The sequence below is a fragment of the Hipposideros armiger genome, unplaced genomic scaffold (genome assembly GCF_001890085.2).
Source record: "Hipposideros armiger isolate ML-2016 unplaced genomic scaffold, ASM189008v1 scaffold_232, whole genome shotgun sequence".
NCBI classification, from domain to species: domain Eukaryota; kingdom Metazoa; phylum Chordata; class Mammalia; order Chiroptera; family Hipposideridae; genus Hipposideros; species Hipposideros armiger.
Genome location: NW_017731582.1, coordinates 953,633 through 979,184, shown reverse-complemented (window position 1 = coordinate 979,184; position 25,552 = coordinate 953,633). Strand labels below are relative to the sequence as shown.

General features: G+C 50.7%; 1 protein-coding gene across 1 annotated transcript in view; it reads left to right on the top strand.

Annotated features, from left to right (window-relative positions):
* IGSF21 (immunoglobin superfamily member 21) overlaps positions 1-25,552 on the top strand; it is a 163,751-nt gene that overhangs the window by 12,931 nt on the left and 125,268 nt on the right. The window contains exon 2 of the mRNA XM_019654845.1: positions 3,569-3,681. Within this exon, the coding sequence (XP_019510390.1) occupies positions 3,569-3,681 (113 nt within the window). The remainder of the gene's footprint in view (positions 1-3,568; positions 3,682-25,552) is intronic.

The following is a 25,552-nucleotide window of genomic DNA, read 5'->3' as shown; positions in this document are numbered from 1 at the left end:
AAAACGCCTTGTGCCAGGGCAGGAGGTCTCAATCCTTAGAGCGGAGCCACCTACCTGCTCTGCAGCCTGGAGCTGCTCCACCAGCTCCCCGGGGGCTGAGATGAGGAGGAGCTTCAGCTAGGAGCGGCCCACCCTGCCCCCACCCGCTGTGGCTCCAAGTAGGGGACCTCAGGGAACAGGAGACACAGCCACTTCTGCCTCAGCTTAGCGAGGTGTTTCCTAAAGTTTGTTGCAATGGACTCTAGCAGGACCACGACGAGGGGGAGGCCAGCAGGACTCAGGGTCCTGCAGTGGGCATGCAGGCCTCCTTTAATTTTGCACCCTAGGCGTGTCGCTTGCCTCACACGCTTCTCGGCCCTAGTTCTAGTCCTACGAGATGCTCAGCCAAAGACAGGCTCCAGAATGTGTAGTGTTACAAAAAAATCTCCTACCGTGACCCCAGTTTGGAGAATCATGGAGCTCTCTGAGCACACTCCAGCTTCTGGGCCTTTGCACGTGTGGCGCCCTCCTCTGGAATGCTCCCCGCTACTTACCCACGTGGCTCACCCTCTCCTTTATTCGGGCCTCCTCAGAGAGGTCCCCTTGGCCACCCCGTCCAGAGGAGCCCCACCCCCATTACCCTTCATTACACGACCACCACCTGACGTGTTTCCCATTGTTTGTTTATTTGAGTATCGTCTCCTCTGCTGGAATACCGGCTCCATGAGAGCAGGACTTGTGTCCCCGATGCCCAGAATGCTGACTCGCACTGAATAGATTCTCAATAAATATTTTTTCACAAATGAAGGCAAGACAGGAAAAAAGAAAGAGAGAACATTTTTGAGAAGTCTTGAAGGAAACGAACCTGGATCGTTTTGTTTAACCCAATATTTGGCACACTTAGTTGGTAATAGAAATCTTTTTGCCTGAAATATCTGTCAGAAGTTCCTTCTTCTCTACACACCTCAGGCAATGCTGTGCTAAGGCGTCAGAGCCACCGCCCTCATGCACCCACCTTCTCATTCTCCCTGCTCTTCAGGGGTCCCAAGGACCCCCTCTCTCCACTGTGCAGTGGGATGACTGTTCTCTGCTCTTGGTCTGGCATGCCCCTGTGAGTCCCATTGCCCCAGACATCTGTTACAGCCACTGGTTCTCCTGGCACTACCATCAGTTACCAGACATGCAACCATTCCTGCAACCCCACCGGACTCACACCTGTAATTCCCCCGTGGCTTGCCAACAAGCTGACACCTCCATCCTGTTCTGGTTTGCCTCACATGCACTCACCACTTGCACCCGCCTTGGGCTGGTTGGAAGATTTATGCCTCTGAGAATGTATCCTTCCCGCCTCCATCTGGTCAGAGGAGGCCCTTCTCTGGGCTTGAGCTCCTCAGCCATCTGGACTGATAATGCTCAGCTCTTAGCTGTAGCGTCAAAGGTGAGACACCTCCTCCCCCCACCTCCACCCAGATGAGGGCAGCCCCACTGGAAACATGAGCCAAGAGGTCACCCCCAGGCTGGGAATGGTAGCAGATGGGATCAGGTCTTGGACTCCTTCCGTGGCCCCCCAAGTTGCACACCCCCTCCTCCTCAGGGCTAGATAGGAAAGATTTGCTGGCCCTTTCCTCACGCCTCTCATCAGTAGAGAGACTGGGTATTGCCTAACAGAAGTTCTGGGTTCGAATTCCAGCTCTGCCACTTACAGCTGTGCTATCTTGGCAGGTCACTTCGCTTTTCTGTTTCCCCATGGAAAGTGGGAATAATGCTAGCTCCTCTCTCCTAGGATGGTCGTGACGATGAAATGGGGACGTGTGTGTTAAGCACTTAGCCCAACGCCTGGCTCAGAGTGGGTGCCATGGAAATGTGAGCCAATATCACTATTTCACTCTGGGGCTTGACTTGCCCCAGGGTCCTCTCTGTCACTGGGGTTCGTCCTCCTGAGGGCAGACCTGGCTGGGCTTGGGCACTTCCCTGATCGTCCAGATTGGGCCATGTTACCCCTCTCCCCTCCCACAGACCCCCATTTTCATCCTACCATTATACTCACCCCACTGAGTGTGAATGCGTGCCCCTACTGTGTGTTTCTGGAGGGCAGGACAGCTCAAGCATCCTGCTTCCTGGGTCTAGCCCTGGGCCTGCTCAGAGCAGGTGGGAGCATACTTGGGGGCTGAATGAATGAGGCAGAGGAGGCAGAAGATCTGTCCTTCCAGCTGGCTCTGGTCGCTGGTCTCTTAGACCACACAGGCTCTGGGGCTTCCGTGAGCCTGGCTTCTAGCCTGTGTTAGAGGCTAACATATGTGAGCCGTCACACCTTACCCATCACTCTGGGCATTGCGACCTGAAGTCTTGGCCCATAAAGGTCGAGCCTGACTTCAGCTTCCACACTGATCCTCCCGAGGTCGATTCTTGCTGTTGTTTTTGCGTGTTGTAACCATTAAGTTCCAAGCAGGGGTCGGGACCGTGGGCTTGATCTGCTCACGTTGCCTGCACAATTGAAATTCCCGAACCCATCCTGGCTAGTTTTCTCATTAAGACGATTGGACTGGATTGATCCATCGGATCGATGGCTGGACATTCACTGGTGGGAAGCCAATCAGATGAGGCTGAATGATCAGCCCAAGAAGGAGTCCCCCACCAAGCGGCAGTGGGCACCCAGCCCTCTGGGACGGGGCTCTGGAAGGCAGCGGAGAGGGTCAGAGGCTTCCCTGGGCTGGACCTGGTGTGGAGGCAGCGGTGTTCCCCAGGGCGTGGCACCAGGGTAAGAGTCCCAGGGGTTCCTGGGACAGCTAGGCAAGAAGCAACATTTGGTGCGTGCGGAGGTTTGAGATGCCTTCCCAGGCAGTCAGCCCATAATCACGCATATCACCATATCACCGCCCCCACGGCCCAGGGTTGGAACTGCCTCTCCCCTTGGGCAACAAGGTATGTAATTGGAGATTTGGGGTCCAGGAAATCAACAGCAGTTCCTCAGGACTCTCCTTCTTTTCACCAGGACTAATTTGGTTATGAGGCTGGGAATGGATGGGTCTGGGCACCTAGGACACTATATCCCAGTGTGGGTTTCACAGAACTCTGGCTGCATAGGATGCTGATGGAGTTTAGGGGATGGCGAAAGGCCCTCTAGTCAAATAGGTTTGGAAACACTAAGTTAAATGCATTTTCACATGTTTATCTCCTGTAGGGCTTCACAGGCTAACTAACATATATCGCAACTCTCTAAGAGAGGGGATGGAAGCGTAGTGTTGGACCACACAGAATGGTTTCTCTGGGAAATCTGATAGAAATACATTGAGGCACTTTCTGCCGGTGCCAGCAGGTCCCACTTTCACAGGACAGTTCATCCCAAGAAGAGGTGTGTTCAGATTTGGAGGGCTCCACGGGAGCCAGGGAGGTTCCCAGAAAGGGGGATGTCAGTGAGAAAAGAAGAGGGTGATGTGCTCCAATGAAGCCCACTCACCAATCACATAGACTGCAATGCGAACAGCGCCCCCTACAGTCGTGTCAGCTCTCTTCACCACCCCATCCAGGTCCGCCTAACCCTCCTGATCACCTCCTGCCCTCAACTCCCCATTCTCCTTTTTTCCCGTAGGCTACTTGACTGTCAACATCGAGCCTCTCCCACCCGTGGTGGCCGGAGATGCCGTGACCTTGAAGTGTAACTTCAAGACGGATGGTCGCATGCGCGAAATCGTGTGGTACCGGGTAAGTGGCCACAACTGTCCCCTCCTTGCCCACAGCCAGGGCTGAGGGTAGAGTCCCCAGAGCTCCCCTGGAGACCCTCCCAGGCGTGGCTGTGACCTCAGCCCTAACCCAGCCCTGAGCTGTTCTCTGCCAGGTCCCCATCCTCCGCCGAAACCCTCCTCCAAGACCGCTTTGCCTTCTCTTCTGCTCTTAGGATCTGCCTCGCTCTGGTGTCCTGTGTGCCTCATATGCCGCTATGCTCAGGGAACCCCACTAGTACCCAGTATGAGTTGCCAAGAACACGGTGGGCCCTGGTTGCAGTGTAGCAACTAAGAAATGTCAAAGGTGGAGTTTCCGGTATGAGACATTGGGTAATGTTTTTGGCAGGGGAGAGAAGAACAGGACGGCTTCCTGCTTTCTTCAAAATCGAATTACAGAGCTAGTCGGCCTTCTCATCTGATGACATATTGTACTAATCCTGGTGCCTGGCAAAGTTTACGTCTGAGAAGGGATGTTGTTGGAGATGTGCATTTGCCCACCTGCCCAGGGCCCAGGTGTTGGCAACGGGAGGACCAGCTCTGGGTCTTGGGTGCAAGAGCTGGTGTTTTCAGGCACTGATCGAAACCTTCCTGTGTCTGGACTGGACATCCCAGGCTGATCTCCCTTTGCCACAAGGACGTTGGGGCTGGCTGGGCTCAGGAGAAGGCCCAGTGGCATTGATGTTCTTCTTGCCATGGACGCCATGTTTGCACAGAGCAGGGTACCACCATCTTGGGAATGGGTTAGGCGGACAACGCCCCTTCTATGATCTAAAACAAAGGTTGGCAACATTTTTTAGTGAGGCCCAGATAGTAAATATTTTCCTCTTCAGGGACCATATGGTCTCTGTTGCAACTACTGAGCTCTGCTAATGTAGTGTGAAAGCAGCGACAGACATGGTGTCAATGGAAGGGCATGGCTGGGTTCCCATAAAACTTTATTCACGGAGGCCAGGCTTGAATTTCATGTAATTTTCATGTGTCACAAACTGTTCTTCTTCTTTTTTCTTTTTTTTTTTCCAACCATTAAAAAAGGTTGAAAACCACTCTTGGCCCGAAAGCCAGACAAAAACAGGTTGTAGGCTGATATGGTCAAATTTGGGTGATAGTTTGCCAACCCCTGATCTGAAATAACACTTCTCTCCCCTTTGTAAGCTGCATCACCCTTTCTTCAAGTGAAATCAATGATGACACAGTCGATTGGAGCTGCTCTCAGTGGAGCGTGAAGGAGAAAGTGTGGGGGATGGAGAATGGAGGGGCAGGTGGGGTGGGCACAGCTTGGTGATCAGGCATCTGAACCCGGTTCCTTTGCTCCTTCAAGCTATGTCCACGTCCACTACGCAGTGCATGAAACCTGCTGGTCACACTCACCATTCACGGCCGTGACTCAGAACTTCTCCCCTCAATCCCTTGCTCGTGGTCCAGTCTTGCTGTGAACCACCTGGTCCTTGCTGTTCCTTCTTGCGTTTTTGGTCTTTGATTCATCATTAGCTGGTGGCTGCTAATTTGTTGGCTGTGACCTGGGCTCCTTTTAACCAAAATTGCTGTTCTCCGTCTTAGCATTGTAGCCCCTCCCACTTAGAATCACCTCTAGGGCCCTCCACCCCAGCTCTCCCGGCAGCCCGGGCCCCACAGGTGTAAACTTTTGGTGCCCTGCGGGGCCCCAGCTTTCGATGAGGTTTCCGTCCTGGATAGATCGATGGGCTTAGAGAAAGTCAAGGCATATGTTAAATAGTGCCATGAGCTGAATCACTAAGAGACGTGTTTACATGATATGGTTGCTGCTTGGCTGACACACGCTGTAAGCATCTCATTAATTGGCAGAAGGACTGGGATAGGTTAACTCCAGCTCACGGCTGACGATGGGCCCACAGCTCTCTCTTAGCCATCCGTAAATGGGATTGGAGGGAGGGGTAGTGAAAGACCGGCCCAGCTGGCAGAGAGAAATGTCGACACCCAAATGGGAACAGTAAACGGGGGTGAAGGGCGGAGGGAGCTTGGAGACAGGAAAACACCGGTGGGCACCTCACTGCCTTCTCAGCCCTTGGAGTAAGTATCCTCACACTTGTTTGAAATTGAATGTCACCTTATTCCAGTGGTAAAAACCTCTCTGCAGAGGTCGCTGCTAGGCGGGGGGACAACATCAGTGCCAGGCCCAGGTGTAGGAAGCCAGGAACAGGCCTCCACATGGCTCAACTCTATGTCCTCTGGGGATGGGAGTGGGGGCTGGGGCAGAAGGAAAATATCCAACTTCCAGTTCAGACAGGCACTTTCCCTCTCCTTCTCCACCCCCAATGCTGAGAATCTCTATTTATCCCACCAACCCTGACCCCGTCTTTCTTCGCCCTAGCCTGTGATCACATTGATTGCTTTAAGAATCAGTGATGTCTCTTACGGGTGTTAGGCCTGGCATATTGGGCTATGGTAGGCTGCACTAATTAATTTATTTCATTTCACATCCTTTGACTGAAGGTCTCGGGCGGGGGGTATGCAGATGTATGCAAATCATATGCAAATCGCCCACTGGAGCCAAATGCTGGGGCCCTTTTGATTCTGTAGCTGGACTGATGTAGCAGCTCAGCTGACTTGGGACTCTCTTTGGAACCCAGGGAGCCCCGCGTGCCCTATCTGGTGAGAATGGGAGCAGAGGACAGGAGGTGATTCCAGGGAACTGGCTCCATGCTGCCAGCTCCCTCTTTGCCGGCTGCCACTCTGGCCTTCTCTCACTGATTGCTTTTTTTCCCAAAGAGACAGCTGAATGGAGAGAGATAAGAGCCTACCAAGATGGAGGCTCAGGAGACACGGCCGAGCAGGGCTCCTGGAGAAAGTGGGAGAAGCAGCAGTGGGAGTCCCAGCCTTTTTCCCCAGCCAGACCCCCACGACCACGCTTCACCCCCCATCGCCTCTCCCTGAAGCGCCCCCCACACACACCCCCACAACAGGGAGCTGCCGAGCCAGCGCTGTTTGTTTTCTGTACATGTGTTCGCCTCCCCGGCTTCCTTTCCTCATCCTCCATGAATGAGCTTACAGAGCCTGGCTTGGAAGGAAATGAATAGATTACACAGGCCCGATCCTTTTAAAGGGAAAAGCGGGCCATTGTGATGAGGCCTCCACTGCCCACTCAGCCCAGTGGGCCCAAAATGGCCCAAAACATGTGTAAAGCCCAGCAGCCTCCTCTCTGGCCCTAAGGGCATTATCTTAGCAGTGGGGTCAGCCTCAGCTTCCAGAAACATCGTGAATGGATTGGATTCTTTGGGTAAATCGGGTGAGCTTGATGAAATTGGCTGAAGCAAATGGGATTATCTCCTTGGGGTGTAGGAGACCTCTGGCTGAACATTGCGGAAGGCCTTGCCTTGCAGATCCCTTAGGAGTAGGGTGGGGAGCAGGGAGAATAATAGGAAGAAGTGGCCAGGCCCTACTACGCCTTAGACACTTTGCCTCATGGTTTGTCCAGTTTGTAGCAGAAGATGCCAAAGCTATAGACTAGACTCAAGAAAGTGTACATGATCAGCGTCCCTGGGTCTATGTTGTCCAGTATAGCAGCCACTAGTCACAGGTGGCTATGTCAATTATATTAAATCAAATTAAATTGAAAATATACTTCCTCATTCAGACTAGCCACATTTCAAGAACTCACTAGCCACACGTAGTTATTGGCTACCATATTAGTCAGAGCAGCAGGTATGGGACACATCTATCATCACAGGGAGTTCTACGGGACAGCCTGCTGTAGACATTTGAACATTTTTATTCTGTGGCCTCTGGAATATACTTGTGCTTTCCTGCCAAAGAAGTAACCGTGACTGCCTTTAAGCCAGCTTTCCAGGAAAACGCACGCTAAGGTGAATTTCAGAAACATGAATTGCATTTGTTTTGTAACCTGCCATCATTAGATTGTGGGGCGTGGCAGGGCGAGAAGATGGAACCTCATTTTCAGAAGACTTCTTTGAACACAGATGTCAAAAGACTTGTCAGACCCTTGACGTCCTGGGTATCGCGGTTGTCTATCAAAGCCCTGTTCCAATTAAGGATGCTGCACAGCCCTTCTCACCATCTCCCCTTGCTTTCTCCCAGGTTTGAGTCTCCCAGCCTCCATCTTCACAGCTCATGCACACAGAGCTCTCTTTTTCCCTAGAAATACAGCGTCTAATAGAGTAGAGGTGCAATTCCATAATTGGCCAGTAGGAGGCTCTCGCCTAACAACCAAACTACCCTAGCTTTAACGTCAGGACTTGGTTCTGGAAAACGAATGATAAATCATATCCTTTGCTTAATCGTTTCTATTCATCTGCACCCATACCTGGGGACTCAGTACTGCTGCTAATACTAATCTGAGTGGCTAACACTATTGAGCCTTTCCTGTGTGCCAGGCTCTGAATCGAGTGCTTTACATACATGACTACATTTCATTTTCATGTTGGCATTGTGAGCGAGGTACTATTGTTAAGCCTATTCAGATGAAGAAATGGAGGCTATTCAGAGAGACTGTGTCTCAGCTCATGCTGCCATCCTTGACTTCTGCAGAAAGTTTTAGACACTCCCTCCCCCACGATTCCTCTTGGTGGGTCTACACTCCAGCTCTTATCTCATCCTGTCAAAACACCTGTCTGTCCACCGTGCCGAGAGCATCTCAAGCACAAAGGCCGGTCTTTTCCCCACTGTATCCATAATGCCTACTTGTCACCTCAGTACATATTTGTTAAGTAAACAAATGGTAGAGCTGGAACTACAAATGCATGTGCACGTTTGACCGACCATGCCACGTACCCACTTTCGCTTCAGGTGGGAATATGTGTGCAGCTGATAGCATCATTCTGTTTGGGGGTGAGTGCGAGTCTTTGAATTCTCAGGGGGCTTTGTGGAGTATGGGAAATAAAAGGAACGTTTCTTATTAGGAAATACTGTCTAAACTCATTTAGTTGGAAGTCACCTGCCCAGCAGGCAAAGCCAAAGGTCTGTTTATTTCATACAAATCCATTAAACAAGCACAGAGAATCCTGGGAATTTAACCTTTCACAGCAGTTTTCATTATCTCTTTTGTTTTGTCTCTTTCCTTCACAATTTGCTCCCAAGAGCTGCGCGGGGCCCAGGTTACAAGGCCACCCAGGAAAGAGAACCACAGAGTGAGATAGAGAGATCTACAAACAGCGATAAGGCCCCCCCTTTCAGGAGCCCCTTATCTCGCCTCTTTCACCTTGTAGGAAGCATGTGCCTGGCTGTTTGTTTTGTGGTGTAAATGTCTCCACCATGACGCTACTGGCCACACAAGCTCCCGCTTTGGGGCTCTTTTGGATGCTTTTGCAGCGAGGGTATATGGCTGTTCTGGACCTTTAGAGAGGAGGTTGGATGCTGGAAAAGGTAAGGTAGAAAGAAAGCGGACTTAGGCATCAGAACACCTGTGTATGAGTTAGTGTGTGTGACTTTGGGCAGTGGCCTAACCTTTCTGCATTTTAGTAACCTCACCTGAAAGTGGACATGAAAACACCTACCTCATAGGCTTAAATGAGATAATGTCTGCAGCCAAACATGCCCAGTGTTTGGCTCATTAGGGCACCTATTCAATATATGGGAGCCATTGTCCTATCGTGTCTCTTGGTTGCTCAAAGGACCCAGAGAGGGAAATTATAAGAGAAGAGTAGAAAGTGTCTGTGGAGGCTCACCAAGAGCAGCGTCCTTGAATTCCATCCTACCACCTACATTCCTAAGGCAGATGGACAGAGACAATACCCTTTGTTCCTAGGTGGTTATGCTGGTGAACTCACTGGATTTCAATTCTTGGAAATGTCATTACATAGCTAAGGCATTTCAATGGATCTTAGCTCGCTCTCCCTGAAGCAAGGAGTTATTTCAAAGTGGCTGTATTGGCATTGGCTCTCTCTTCATCTCAGCTCTCGACTCAGGCCTTTTGTTGTATGACACGACATAGAAAATGGTGATCATAAGGAGACATTACATTCCAATGATATCATAAGAGCAAAAGGGCAGATACACTCTTGATGATGAGTAGAAACCAGGGCCCAAGGTCTGGAGCATGAGCTGGACCACCCCTTTGGCCCCTATGGCTGGGAGCCCAGCATGGCAGCTACTCAGCCTGGCTGCTCCTTGCAACTCCCCTGGACCCACATCCTGATCTTGGGCTCACAGATCTTACAGCTCCAAGATCCGGAGGAGGAAGGGGATAAGGAAGCCAAGAGACCTTCCAAGAGCCAGAGGCAAGCCAGTCCTCGCTGCCTTGTCCATCCCTCCATCCCCTGCCCCTAGCCTTCCAAAGGGGCAGACTCTCTCAGATGAGGAATGTCCCATGCCCCATCTTACCACCCCAGTCACATAAAAGGAAGGAAGGAACACCAGAGAGAGGGCCCACCAAAGGACAGCTGATTGTAAAATAAATGTGAAAACACATAAAGAGGAAAGACGAATACGTTTGCACATCTAGTTCCATTGCGAATCTTTTATTCCACACTCAACCACAGGTTGTATCCATCCCAGACCCGTATCCCACAGCATCTTCTGGGATGTTGTGATGAGAGAAACCGTAAGCTCCTCCTAGAGGTCAGACTGTGAATCACAATTATTGCTGCCCCGACCCTCGGTCTTGAATGGAAGTTTGGGTGTGCCCGCTCTGAGAGATCCATAGAATTTTCAGAGGGGCCTGTACAAATATACTATTGGCTGAGCCCCGTCCTCCGGTTATTGGATCAGAAGCTCCAGGATTGGAGCCTCAGGGCATTTGTACTTTTCACCAGCTCCCTCAGGTGATTGTAATGCTCTTGGCTCAGCCAGGGACCAGGTTCCGGCGCTTGGAAGCTGGTTAAGGGAGCCATTCATTGATTCAGCATTAATTCAGCACATAGTTACAGAGCCAGATGGTCCTAGGCACTGCGGGGGGGGGCACATCAAAAAACAAGATCCTGAAGTCATGCAGTTCACCTTAGGGGAGGAGTTAAAAAGATAAACTAACAAGAAAAATACCAGAGAGTGATAAGGGCAGTGCATATAGCGACAATAGGCTGGTGGGATAGAAAGGGGTTGGGTGGTCAGGAAAAGACTCTCATTTAAGCTGAGATCGCAAAGGCAGCAAGGAACCCCCGCGCCAAGGGGAGGAAATGGAGCGTTCCAGGCAGAGGAAGGAACACGTGCAAAGGACCTATGTTGGGAACAATATTCGCATGTTCGAAGAACAGAAGGTAAGACCACCAAGTGGAGTGGTTGAGTGGCTGGAATGAAGCGAATTGTGGGGAGTTAAGAGATGAGGGGAGACAGATTGGGGGGACTGTTCCTGCCAGGCACTGTGCTCCAGGACACTTGGACCTGGAGTTATTCTAAGGGCAGCTTTGTGGGAGGTTTAAGCAGGAAAGGAACAGGATCTGGTTTACTTAATTAAAAGGTCACTTCTGGGGGCCTGCCGAGTGGCGCACTGGTCAAGAGCTGGCTTGGGACGCCAGAGGGCCCCGGTTCGGATCCCACATATGAGGGCCAGTGACACTGCCCTCCACAGCTAAGATGCTGAACAACAGCTCAACCTGGAGCTGGGCTGCTGTGAGTCGCCCGTGACGGCGTGGGCTATAGCCCCTGTGGCAGTGGGTTGCCATGGGCTACCGTGTGTAGCCAGCAGCCAGCGTGAGCGGCCAGCAGCCAGCGTGAGCGGCCAGCAGCCGCAGTGAGCGGCCATCCAGAAGCCGGCGACTGATCTGCCTCGCCCGGGAAGAGCGCAATGATGGTGCCAACTTGGGCCAGTGAAGCAACGTCCTCCACAACTAGACTGAAGAACAGAACGACAGCAACTTGTCTGTTCCCCTTCCCCCAATTCCCCAGCACTGTTCCCATACCCCCAATTCCCCAATAAAAATCTGAAGAAAAAAAAAAAGGTCACTTCTGGGCTGGAGGGGAGCAAGACTGGAAGCAGAGGGACCACATTAGAGGTCGCTATAACAGTCCTGGCAAGAGGCGACAGTGGCTAGGATGGTGATGGTGGAATTAGGGGAGGGGAAAATTCTGCTTTGACTTGCAGGTAGAGTCTGAAGGGTTTGCTAATGTGTGGAAGGGATGAGGGAGAGAGAGGTTTCAGGATGACTCCTGGCTTTCAGGCTTGAGCAGCTAGGTGTGGGGGAATGGTGCTATTTACCGAGAGACTTGGAGGAGACCGTTGGAAGAGATTCTCTGTCAGCCATGTTAAGATGTGGAGTTGGAGCTGTTGGAGCAGTAGTTGAGGCTGCAAATCTGGAATTCTGGGGAGAGGTCAAGATTGGAGATCTATACTTGGGGGTCATCAGAGTAGGATGGATCTAAAGCCATGAGCCTGGATGAAATGACCCGGGGAGGGGGTGGGCAAGAAAAGAGCACCCAGTGCTGGACCCTGGGCACTCAAGATTTAGAGACAGAAAAGTAGGCCAGCAAAAAGACTGAGAGGGGGCAGTCAGTAAGATATGAAGAAAGCTAGGAGTGGGGAATCCCAGATCCCAAGAGGAATATTCAGCTGTGCCCAATGCTACAGCAAGGTAACTTATGATAATACCAGAGGAATGACCCTGAACTTGGCACCATGGAACTTTCTGGACAAGAGCAGCCTCCTTGGAGTTAGTAAGGGCAGAAGCTTGGCTGGAGTGGGTTGAGGGGGGCACTGAGACCAGCTGTGGCATGGCCTTAAGGTTTTGACTATTAAAGAGATTTGACTTTGAACTTCTGGATAAACCTTTGCAGATAACAAAGACACAATTGCTTCTCTTTGGCCTATCTCCATTTGCTTGTCGTTCATAAGCTACCTAGTACATTATCTATTCCAGACTTCCCAGCTTTGCCATCAGAACTGGTGGCAGCCTCGCCCTCCTCCTTGAGAACTTGAAAGTGGCTGCCCAGAGAGCTTAGGGGATTCTAGAGTAATTAAGCAATGCATTTGCTGTTTGGAAGAAAGGTCTCAGCTCAACCAACCAATTAACTCGGTGACCTTTGGACACAACCGGGCACATGACCTTCCTGAGGCTCTGCTCTGTGCCGAGCAAGGCACTCAGGGCTGGAGATACGAGGTCTGACAATGAAGTTCGCAAACTCATCCTAGAAAAAGTGCTACCTACCTCATCGCTTCATATCACTATGGTCACTTTTGAAGTACTCTCCTTGGGAAGCTATGCACTGTCACCAGCACCCAGCCCACCCTTCAAAGCAATTTTGGAACTCTTATTCTGGAATGACCATCAGAGCTGTCATTATATTACCCTTGAGGTCCTGAATGTCATCAAAATGTCTTCCTTTCAATATTTCCTTTATCTTTGGGTAAAGAAAGCAGTCATTGGGGGCCAGATCAAATGAGTAGGGAGGGTGTTTCAATCCAGTTATTGGTTTACTGGCTAAAAACTCCCTCACAGGCAGTGCCGTGTGAGCTGGTGCATTGTCGTGATGCAAGAGCCATGAATGGTTGGTGAAAAGTTCAGGGCGTCTAACTTTTTCACGCAGCCTTGTCAGCACTTCCAAATAGTAAACTTGGTTAACCGTTTGTCCAGTTGGTACAAATTTATAATGAATAATCCCTCTGATATCAAAGAAGGTTAGCAACATCGTTGCAATAAGTTCGCGAACTTAATTGGCAGACCTTGTATAAACAAGAACAACAGGACCCACTTCCCCTGAGGGGAGAAGTTTCGGTCCAGCCAGGTGTGATTAAGTTGTAAAGATCTGCCTCCTCATCTGGCTGATGGACTTGATCGCCTTCCCCTAAGCACCTCACAGGGGTTTGTGTGAAGCAAAGAAGACAGCCTGCAGACAAGCCGCTTACATCACCCACACACAGGGGCAACAGGCTTCACTTATATGACTTCATCCCTTTTCTCACCTGGCCTAGCTTTACTCATTCTCTCCTCTGAAGCCTTCAGACCTCGTTCACCAAGACGGAATTAAGAGAGCCTGCTGCTATGTCCCCTCAGCGTTTTGTACATACTTTGATTAGAGAGCTATCACCTGGTGCTTTAGCTATCCATCTCGTCTTTGTGACTATGGCTGAGTTTTATTTATCTGCTTCTCCAATGCGTGCCTTGGTGCCAGGAGGCCCTGGGCCAGGGTCCTTAGGTGAGATCTCTGGATCCCTAGGGAGTAGGTGGATAGGCTTCTGGGGGTTCTTGAAACCCCAGAAAGTCTGTCCAATATGTTATGTGCATTTGAGGGGGGAAGGGGGTTGAATCTTCTCAAAGGGGTCTGTGACACCCCCCTGAAAAGTACAAGAGCAGCGGCAGCAGATGTCCAAGTGTCTGTGCGTGTGAAATAGGCAGGGTGTCATCTCCACCTCTGGGTCATCACAGTCCACAGTCAGGATGGAGCTAGGAGACTAGGGGGCTGCAAGGCTGCATCAGAAAGCCAGCGGTCCATAAGCTTTCTGGGGACCTGGGGTTGGGCTGCCATCAGGCATAGGTGGGAAGAACAGCGGGGGATTCAGCTCAGACCAGAAGCCACAGGCCAGTCAGTCTGGATGTGCCCTTCGCTGGGAAAGGAAGATAATACAGGAAGACAGGAAAGCCTTGCTTTGGCAGCACATCGCATTCTCCCCGGCACAAGGGGAGGTGTTTTGACCAGAGAAATCCATCCTCTTTGGGGGATTAAGATCGTGTCTCTGATATTGGCGATGAGACCGTTTCTATGCCCAGGGGCTTTCATATGGGGCTGATAAAAGCTCTTGGCTTCCAAACTGTTGAGAGTGGGTGCCAACGGCTGGCATGGACACCCAAATAACAAGACATTCTATTGGGCCACATGTGGACTCCACCGGGAATAGGCTCTCCCATTGGGTAGTTGTGAACGACACAGTAGACTGAGAGGTCCAAGGTGAACACGTTATGACTTAGCTTACTCTGAGGAGTTTATCTTCACTTACCAAGTGAGCAGAATAGAAAGAGTAGGGGCCTGGGGGCAAAATGTCCCTCTGTGTGACCTTAAGCAAATCACTTTCCTTCTCTGAGCCTCAGGATCTTCAACAATAAAATAAAAAAGTGAGATGGTCTCTATAGAATGTGCTGTCTCTTTCTCACTTTCCAGCCAACGTCCCTGCTTCCTTTCCTTTCCACCCTGGGCTGGGGGAGGAGGCTGGCGCTTCCCAGACAGGGCATTCCCCAGGGTGAGGCTTGGACAGATCTTCATAAGGGCTGATCATCCTGGCGTGAGTTGCTGCCGGGGCCTCGGAGCCAGTAGACTCCGGAGCTATATTAAGCCCAGAGTGTGATTTCCAGCAGGCTGCGTGACTTAGCCCTGCTGGGTTTAAATGACAAGGGGGCTGACTTAGCTTGTCAGAGAAGGATTTAAGGTGAATTTCCACTCCAGCATGCCCATGAAATAAAATAACAAGACTGAAATGAGGGATGTTTCACAGAAAACCAGGTTAGGATCCTCCCCCCTCTCCTCCCTACCTTTTCTGTGTTGGGAGTGTCATCCTCATAGGAAAGGTGACTGTGGCCTGTCACCAGGAGACTCAGAGGTGCCCATGGGGCAGTCACACAGTCTCCCTGTTGCAGACGAGGCACAGCCTGGTGCTTTTCTAAAAAATACACATCTGATTGTACCATGACTGCACCTCCCTTTGTAATAGTTCCCCCATCACCTTAGGGCCAAGTTCAAGATCACTGGCCCTGCATACACGGTCCCTCTTGAGTCAAGTTCCATTGACTGATTTCTCCAGCCTTACTTCCTGCCATATTCCCAAATAGGCCCACCACTCGAATGGCCTGTTTGCAGACCTCAGAACGTGCCAACACTCCTTTCTGCTTCCATACTGATGCACGTCCTGCCTCCTCTGTCTGCCATGCCCTTGCCCCTCCATCTGACAAACTCCTCCTTGGCCTCCAAGGTCAGCTACAGTGTCACCCCCAAAGGCCTTTCCCATCCTTCCCCACTTCCGTCTTCTTCCTCATGCACCTGCCATGACCTAGACTGACATAGATTTCCAGGACACTCAAAATACTCGGAACTCTTCCCTGTGCCTTAACACACTGGGCTTGTGTGTTCCTTTATGTAGCACGTATTTCTTGAGCACCTACTATGTGCCAAGCATTAGGAATAGAGCACTGAATAAGAACAATGTGACCTTGTTTTTATGCAGTTTGTAGGTAAGCAGGGGAACAGGTATGACATGAAAAATTGTTAAATAAACGGGTTTTTTTTAAATTGTGGTAACTTCCCTGAAATGGACAGATATCTGCTAACTGAGAGCTCACAACAGGGTAACTGATTGTAATAGGTGCATGTGTCTCTCCCAGAACGCTGGCCTCTTGCTGATTCTTACCAGGTGTCCTGTTTGTTTTTATATCTGAGCACATAGCTTAAGGAATGAATGAAGGAAGAAATGAATGAATGAATGAATGAGTGAATGAATGAGTGAATATCTTATGTGGTTCTAATGGACAGAAAGGTAAACTCTTAGTTGATGAAGTAAAAGATTTTTCCTACAATTAGAGCTTTTGAACAATGGATGGGATGTCTTGGGGGCTGCTGAGTTCTCCACCCTTGGAAGTATCAAAAATGCAATAGAAAGGATTTCTGAGTTCCTGGCCCAAGTAATCCCAGGACAGGATGATGCTATCCATTTTATCTCTGGCATGCTATGCTACCACAAGTCCAGCTGCCCAGCGATGACCTCATAGCAAAGTACAGATGAAGCATCCAGCTAACTTGAGGCTCCGAGAGGTGAAGTAACTGGCCCTGAGCCTCACAGACAGTAAGGTGGAGGGGGATGTGTGCACCCGCCTGTCTGGCTTCCCCTTACAACCTGGCCTCCTCAGCACCCAGGCTGGACCACAGCACCGACAGGGGCCATGTGGGTCCCCCTTTGGGAAGCTCTGTGGCCTCTGTTATGGGGAGAGGTGGAGAGGGCCAGTGGGTCAGGCTTTCCTCATCATCACACAGCCAGGGCCACCTGTCTGCAGAGGCTGTTACAGATCTAGGCAGAGGCTGTCAACATCTAAGGAAGACCAGAGGGAAACACAGCTTCCACCCCGCAAAGATGACACAAGCCACACGGTTCACTTACCCTGAAACAAACATGCAGAGCAGACAGGTGGAAGGGACGGGACCCTCCCCTTGCACGCCCCTCCCCTCGCACGCCCCTCCCTGCACGCTCCTCTCACACAGGACTGCTGCCAGAGCACCTTTGGTGAAAGTTGCAAATGTTTGGTAATACCGCCGAGGAGCTGGGTCTCCTTCCAGTCATGGCACATGGCCCTTAGGAATCTGTTTGATGAGGAAAACGGGTGGCCCCCATTAGTGGAAAGTCCGATTGGAGACTATTCTTCAAGAAATGAAGTTTTAGTATTGTTATTATTTTGCGAGGCGGTGGAGTAACTCAAATGAGTCTAAACAAGTGTTATCAAGTAGTGGTTCTTGGGGGACCTGCTTTAACCATTATAATAATCATTTTAATTGGCATATTAATTATACATGAGCGCATGCTTCCAAAATAATTGAGGGTGTTGGAAAGCTGTTTATTTCCTTAAGTGGTTTAAACATTCCCCTTTCACCCTGTTTACTGGATGAACATGAAATCACGCCGAGAAGTGAAGCCTGCCTGAATCTGTGAGCCTTGAATTAGCGAGGTCTCCAGTTCATGCCTTCATTCCTCCATATGCAAAGCTAACACCTGCAGAAAACCTGTGCAGGGCTCTGGGGTACGACGTGGAGATGATATCCCTGGCTCACGCTCTGCTGGGAGAGACAGATGTCACAGAGGCACGTGGAAGGAGGCCCCACCTTAGTCTGGAGCTGTTCCGGAATAAGGAGAGGACAGAGGGGACGGCAAGCAGAGGCAAGAACAGGTGCAAAGGGCCAGAGGGTGGCCCATCGAAATCCCATCAGGCGCTGGTGAAGGATGAGACATGGAGAGGAGGGAGGAAGGCAATTAGGGGCCTAACAGAACGTACGGCATCTGGGCTCCCGTGCAATGGAGCTTGGATTATATCCATGGGGAGCATTCGGAAATTGAAAGCAAAAGAGCATCATCCAAATTTACAACTCTCTAGACCCCTCCCCAGAGATGTCTGATAAGCATCCCCGACTTGACATGGCCAAATCGAAATTCTGTACTTCTCCCCAAACCTGTTTCTCCCCATTCTTCCCCAGCTCAGTAAATGGCGTCATCATCCACGTGGTTACTTAAGCCAAAAGCCTAGGGATCTTTCCCATGTCCCCCCTTCCCTTGTCCCGCCCCCCGCCCTACAGCTCCTCCATGTAGCCCTGCCCCTCCCTGCCCCTCCCTGGTGCCCTCTGCCTCTGTGGCCTCCCCCCCACTCCATCCTTGTTAGTGTTCTGTAAGCACCCCCCAGTCTACTGTTCCTAAGGGTCCACGTTGACCCCACCCAATTCCTGATGTGCAGGAGCCTGTGTGTGGCGGTGTTTCAAAGAAGGGCATCCTGTGCCCCCAAGGAGTGTGTGGACCAGAGGTCAAAGGGCCATGTAGCAAAAGGGATGCTGGCAGCAGAAAAAGCTGAGTTCAATTCCAGGCTCCGCCTCTTCCTCCATCTCCTCTCTCAGCCTCCATATCTGTGTCTGTGAAATGCACTGGCCTCATGGGAGTGCAGCGACAGTGGCCATGCAACCCAGTTTGCCTTGACCAGTCCTCACTGTGCTTGTTATCTGAGGGTGATTGTTAAGAGCGTCCCTCTTTCGGTCTCAAAAGTATACGGGTGTGGGTGACAAAGCTCACCCTTGCCAGTTCGGTTTTTCACATCTCCACCCTCGTGATGGCGCTCTAGTTCTCCGTGAACACAGGCCGTGGGCAGATTCAAGGGCAGCGCTCCATCCGTTGTCAACAGTCCTGAGAAACTCTGAGTGATGGTAGGAAAGAGGCGGGGCTAGCCCGCTGGACGGAGCGTGCTGACGTGGACGTCACCTCCCCCTCCCAGCAGGGACAGGGTGCCAGGAACCCACACAGCTGTCGGTGCCAGGATCCCACACAGCTGTCGGGCTGAGACGGATAGGGAAGGGATCAGTGGTTTGAAGGGGTTGTTTCGGGGATGCTGGGGGCCGTTTCTCTGTTCCTGCAAACCCCAAACACGTGCTGGAGGGGGACCAGCTGGAGGCTGGAGGGAAGTCCTTCAGTGGATCCCTCAAAGAAATCCAGCTGCGTTGCTGGACTGTTTGGGCCTTTCCAAATGATGCTGTGCTCTATGGATTCATCTTTCAAGAAGTAGTTATCAGGGACCCACTATGTCCCAGGCAGGGTGCTAGGCACTGCTGTAGAGGTTCTGCCCTTGTGGAGTAAAGGAAACTGGTGATGTTCACACATTTGTTGTTTATGCAGACATCTTACTGACACTTATCAGTTTTAACAGGCTTTTTAAATTTCAATCTTTTAGGGGTTTTTTTGTTATGCAATTATATTATCTGCAACTAATGATAACTGTTCTCGTCTAACACCTGAGTCTCTCATAATGTATAAGAGCACGTATCGTGGGACCAGATCACTTAGATTCAAATCCTAGCTTTGCCATTTAGAAACTGTGTGACTTTGGGCAAGTTACTTAACCTCTCTGTGCCCCAGTATTCTCATCTTAGATAAGAACTTAGGACAGTGCCTGGCACTACATAAATTGTTGGTGTTATTATTACTTATTGAACGTACGATAATTTCTTGCCTTATTCCATTGTCTAAGACCTCCAGAATCCTTGTAGTAAAATGTTTCCTTGTCTTATTTCTGTTTTTCATAGGATTGCATGTATTTCAACATTGCGTATGATATCTGCTGCTGGTTTCTGATAAATACAGTTTCTTTCATGTAAAAGAAGTTTACTTCTATTCCAATTTCACCTAGAGTTTTTAAAAAGAAAAATTAATTAAATGCTTCTTAAGAATGTATTGAAGTAATCATATGGTGTTTTACTCCTTTAATTTACTAATGTAATGAATTATGTTCATGGTTGTCCTAATATGGAGCCTCCACTGGGATTTTATAATTTCTTTAAACAAATATCTTGTGTCCCAAATTAAAAGAACTCTCAAGTACTTATTTTCTATTATTATAAATGGAATATTTTTCATTGGATTTTCTGTGGGTCTCCGGGATGTAAGAATGCAATGCAATTGATTTTTGCGTATGTGTGTGGCTTTCTCTTGTATCCTACAAATTAGATGAATTCATTTATTCTCTTTAATAAGCATGTGGTGGCTTTCCTTGTATTGTCTGGGCATTCAGTCTCCTCAGCTGACATTTTTATTTCTTCCTTTCCTATACCTTTTGGATAGATTGTTGCCTTAACCCGTGAACACGTGTATGTTGAGTGCCTACAAAGTGCCAGGCACTGGTCTAGGCTCTACTCTTTGATTACTCTTGTGGCTGTTTTGCGGGGTGAGGTGGCTGGGGTACCCTCTTTGGCTGGGACCAGAGAAGCCTGGGGAAGGGAAGGAATCCCTCCAGGTCTCAAAGCCACTTAGATTCTGATCGAGATTCAAACACTATTAACCCTCGGGGTCAGGCCACCACCTGACTCATGACTCTCTCCTTTCAAAAGTCATTAAACTTGACCCCACGGGGAATCCAGAGCTGGAAACGCACTGGTGATTTCTCACAGCGAAAGTGAAGCTAGATGCCCAGACACTAAAAACGGGCCCTGAACGGGCCAGCTCTCTGTCCCTCCTTTTGCTGTTGAATTTGGGACTTGCTTGGACTGAAAAAGAGTAAATATCTCAGTCCTAGTTTTTTGGGTTCTGGGTTTTTCCAAGCGGCATCTCAGCTCTGAGGGGCTTGAGATAGAGTTGCAGTGTGCCATGGTCCCAGGCTCCCCCCACCCCCACCTCCAAGCCTGTGGACGATGCTTCCCTGCTCCCTAACTGTTGACACCTCAGTCCCCAACAGGCCCCACTCATTGTCTGGCATGCCTCTTGCTGCTTCAGGCCCCACACTTTCCTGCCTGTCATCTTGCTCTGGTTGTTTAAACTAATTGCTCCATCTCATCGTTGTTGCAGACAGCACCCTTTCCTCTTCCCAGCACCCCAGTCCCTAGGAGCCTGTATCTTGTAATCTCCCTTCACTTAACACCGGTCAACTTAACTATCCTGTGGAGCTTAGGATCCAACCTCCAGGCTCATTATCGCAATCACTCTCTGAGGTCTCGTCGCCTCGGGCTTCCTCTGGTCTCCTGCAAAGATGGCAGCTACTGTCTTGCTGCAGTGGAGTCCCTGGAGTCATGCCCACCTGGGTGCCCAACTGAGAAGGAAAAGGGGGAGTGACTCAGCCTGCTCTATAATCACTGAGCCCCATGCTTGGGTCACCTTTTATTAACTCCCACCAAACCACTGTGTCAGCTGGTGGCAGCCTGTCTAGTATTTTTAGAGCTGCCCTGCCCAGACAAGCCAGAGCAGCCCTGGGCTCAGGCCCCCGCGTGGGCTCTCAGAGGTTGTGGGAAATTCATCAGCTGCTTGGGACTACATTTGGAAGCTGCTTGGGACACAAGGAAAATGGATCCTTGATTGTTCATGCCACACCAGGCACTAAGCTAAGAGAGGTCCGTGCACCGCCTGAAGCAGGAGCTATGAGCAGCTCCGTCACACAGATAGGGAAACTGAGGCGCAGAGATGAGACGTGATTTCCCAAAAGTTGCAGGGCTGTAATTCCAACCCAGGTCCTTCTGACTCCAGAGCCCCGCTCTAGCTCTCTTGAGACAGTCAGTGGATGACAATCTTCCATGTCACAGGGGCTGCCTGCCGCCCTGATAAGCCGAGGATGGAGCTGGCTCTGNTTTCCCAAAAGTTGCAGGGCTGTAATTCCAACCCGGGTCCTTCTGACCCCAGAGCCCCACTCTAGCTCTCTTGAGACAGTCAGTGGATGACAATCTTCCATGTCACAGGGGCTGCCTGCCGCCCTGATAAGCCGAGGATGGAGCTGGCTCTGTCAGGGTTCCAGCCTGTGCCAGGGGCTGGAGCAGCGAGTGCGTCCACCTGGGACACGCCATCACCATCCCACCCACTGCCTGCCTTTGTCATCCTGGTGGCAGGGAAGGAGGGCATTGTCCTCTGAGTGTGAGCTTCCAGGGGCTTGGCAGACAGCGGCATCGGGAGATGAGAGCAAAAGGAAGTGCTCTGCGGTGGCTCCAGGGCTCCAGCCAGCGAGGCCATGGGCTGTGGCAGGTCCTGGGCCTCGCGGAGCCTCTGTTCTCTCATCTGGAAAATGATGGAAGTAGTACCTCCCTGTGGGGTATTACGATATATATGAAATGAGATCATTCCAGCAAGTGCTGACAATAGTGTCTGACACATAATATCAATACAATAGCAATAGAAGCAAGTATTACTGAGCCCTGACTATAGGCCAGACGCTGTGTGAGCACTCCGCGTATACTGGCTCATTGAATTCTCCCGGCCACCCTGTGGGTCGTTACTGCCATTGTGCCCATTGTATAGATGAGGGAGCTTAGGCACAGTGAGGCAATAACTTGCTCGAGATCATTCATCGGGTGAGTTCAAGAAGTGGGATTCGAACCCTGACAGGTGGCTTCAGTGTCTACACTCCTGTTTAGTAAGTACTTCCAAGTGTTAGCTTCTCCCCCATGCCTCCGCCCCACCACCACCACCACGCACACACACCAGGCTTCCCAGGCAAATGGGGTCATGAGCTAAATAAAAGGAGCGAACACTCAAATGAAAAAGGCTCAGCAATAGAAGCATCTATACCGCATGGAGGATTCTTCCCTGGACAGAGAGGCCCACAGAACACCTCCAGGGGAGAGGCAACCAGCTTGTTGAGATTATCGATTTCCTGCAAGCGGAGTCTGGTTTTTTGTCCCTCCCTCTGTCCCTTCTATGCTCCCCACACAGGGCTGTGAACCCAGCGGGAGCCCGGACAACGCCGGCTGACTGGACTTTGAAGGGAGACAATGGCAGCTCGTTTCAAAATGCTGGAATTAACCCCTGTGTACATCTCAAAACTTTGCACGATGTGGTTGGCTTTCGGCAGACCGTCAGAGGCTGATTTCCATGGTGCTGGCGGAGTTCTGTGGAGCGATCTATAGATTGTCTTTGTAGGAAAAGCAGTGCTGGGATTTTCCATTAGAATAGGGCAGCCTGCTATTGTGACTTTCTGGGTCAGAGGGTAGGGGACTGGAAAATGCTACCAAAGCGGGCAAGACAGCCTCCCTCTTGAGACCCTGAGAAATTCATTCAGTCTGTTCGCTTTTGCCTACCATGGTCCTTAGGACACAGATATCAGTAAGTTGTGGTCCGAAGAGGCCGCATGGTGAGTCCTCCCGTGCAAAGTGCTCTGGGAGAAATCGTTCATTCATCCAACATCCCCAAGTCATTTATTTGCTAAACAAATATTTCCTGGGCAGCCCTGGGGTGCCGTGCCCTGTGCTAGATGCTGAGGATATAGCACTGAGTAAGCAGGCAGGTTCCCTCTGCTCCCAAGGAGCGTCCATCCTATCGGGGGATACAGAGGGTGTAAACCAGAGCTACTTGACAAGTGATGGCGAGGGTCTATTGTGTGGACCCCCAACCCAAACTTGAGTGGTCAGGGTTGGCTTCCCAAGGAAGGAAATTATAAGCTAGGGTTTGAAGAATGGGGAGAACTTAGCCAAGAGCCTGTTCAGGCCCCCTAAGAGAAAGTGTGGCACCCCTGCAAATTAAAGTGGGCCATTTTGTGGGGCCTGAGACAGGGAGAGGCAAAGAAACAGAAAGTAGTGGAGGGTGAGTAGGGCCTAGACCAGGTAGTCTATTCATAGACGATACATTCATAGGATGATTGAACTTAACCCTGACGGCAAAGGGGGACCTCATGTTTACACAGAGCAGTGGCAGGCACAGTCTATTTGCTCGCTGGTTGCTGTGAGGTCAATGAACTAGGATTGGGTGGAGGTTGGGGAGCCCAAGGGCAGGTTAGGGGCTCCAGGATGGAGGCTGCTGCAGCGACCCAGGTGGCCTGAGTTAGGAAAGTGGCAGTGGTGGGGGGTGGAGGACAGGGGATGGATCAGTGGCCAGAGAAGCCTGCTTGATACCCAGCAGAAGGAGCAAAATGCTGGGCGGTGGGGGAGAGATATGAGAAGGCTTCAGCTAGGAGGTGATATCCGAGGTGGGCTGGAGGTGTGAGTGCCTTCACCACCTCACCAGATGGAGAGGTGAGGTGAGATGGCAGGTGGTCCAGCCAGGGGTTACCTTATGTAGGAAGCAGCATGGGTGCCAGGCAGCTTTCTGAGCTCAGAGAGATTGGCCAGCACACTTGGATGGCCACTCCAAAGCCCAAGTCCAGTTTCGGATACCCCTTAAATCTCTCTGGTTGAGACCAAAGGCCCCATGGCAAGAGAAGTTCCAGCCTTCGAATAGAAATCCTGCCCATATTTGCCTTCACTCCCGATTTTGCCCCCCTCCTCAGCACAGAGGAGCGGGTGGGGCAGTCGGCGCTGTGATGGAAACCACCCAGAGCAGGACCTGGGCCGTCATCACCTGCACCCCAGGTCCTGCTCCTGACCACCTTCACTGACACACACTGTGTGTCCTCAGACTCGTTTCCTGTTGCCAGGGGAAGCCTTGGCAGCAGCTCTGCCAGCTCGTTCGTTCGTGAGATAGTCAGCGCTCTTCTTCTCACTGGGGAGGGAGGTGTGGATGCCCCAGTGCTCACAGCGTTCTGTCTCTTTCTCTTTCTCTCTCCCTCTCTCTCTCCAATTGGTACTTTTTCGAGGTCCGGTGAGTTCGCACACACTCTGTCCATTGGCACTCACCTCCATGTTGCTTTGGGAACTCTCCTGGGATTCTCTCACGACGGGATTCTGTCCACAGCCTCCGACTGCGCATTCCTTCAGGAGAAAAAGACCGTGCTTCCCCCATCAGACTGGGAGCCCCTGAGGGCAAGGGCTGAATTGAGAGAAATTGCTAAAGACAGAGCCACTTCCCTTCTTTGTGTGGGATCATAAACCCCATGTAATTAAAAGACCTTCTAAAGAGGCAACAATTATAAAGTAGAAAGACGATGAGCGTGGAGTTAGACAGAGACAGGCTGCAATCTGAGCTCTGCTGTTTACTGGTTTTAACATCTCTGGGCCTCAGTTTCCTCTGGCGCTAAATGGGGGTAGGAACTCCCACCTTACAGAGCTATAAAAGTTAATGTCCGCAGCCCACAAGCACTTACAAAGTGTCTACCATGTGCCAGGAACTATTCTAGGCACCAGGATATATGGTGAGTAAGACAAACAATATCCCTGCTCTAATGGGGGTGGGGTGGGGAGACAGACCATTAATTAATTAATCAGCAAGAAAATATCAGACAGTGATAAATATGGTATAGATACTTTAGGATGTGACAGAGAGTAAATGGTGCTTCTTACACTGGCTAGCCAGAAAAGGTGCCTTTTAGGAAATGACATTGAAACTGAGCTGTCTGTGACAGTGGGGGAGTCATGCAAAGATCTGAGGGAGGTGCGTTCCGGGCAGGGAGGGTATCTACGGAAGAGATGAGCTCGGCCCCACTGTCCAGAGATCAGACATGTGCCTGAGCATGAAGGACAGAGGGAGAGACAGCATCCGTCAGAAAGGAGACAGGCTGTCTCGCACAGGGCTTTGTCAATTTTACTCTTAGTGTCATGGGACTGGGTGGGCAGCTTTAAGTGGGAAGCAACTTGATCTAATTTATGTTTTGAAAATAATTCTCTGGCTACTGTGCAGAGACTGGACGATAGGGGTGTGTAAGACTTAGGGGAGACTAAGCCGTGTTGCATTAACAAAATACCTCCCCCTCTCCCCCCAAGCACCCCAGCAGCTTGTTGCAACAAATGTTTGTTTCTTGTTCACAAAAAGTTAGATGTGGGTCGTTTAGGGCAGCTCTCCTCCATGCGGTGACTCAGGGATCCAGGCTCATTGCATCTTATTGCTTCACACGGTCAACATACATGGCTGCCGCCAAAAG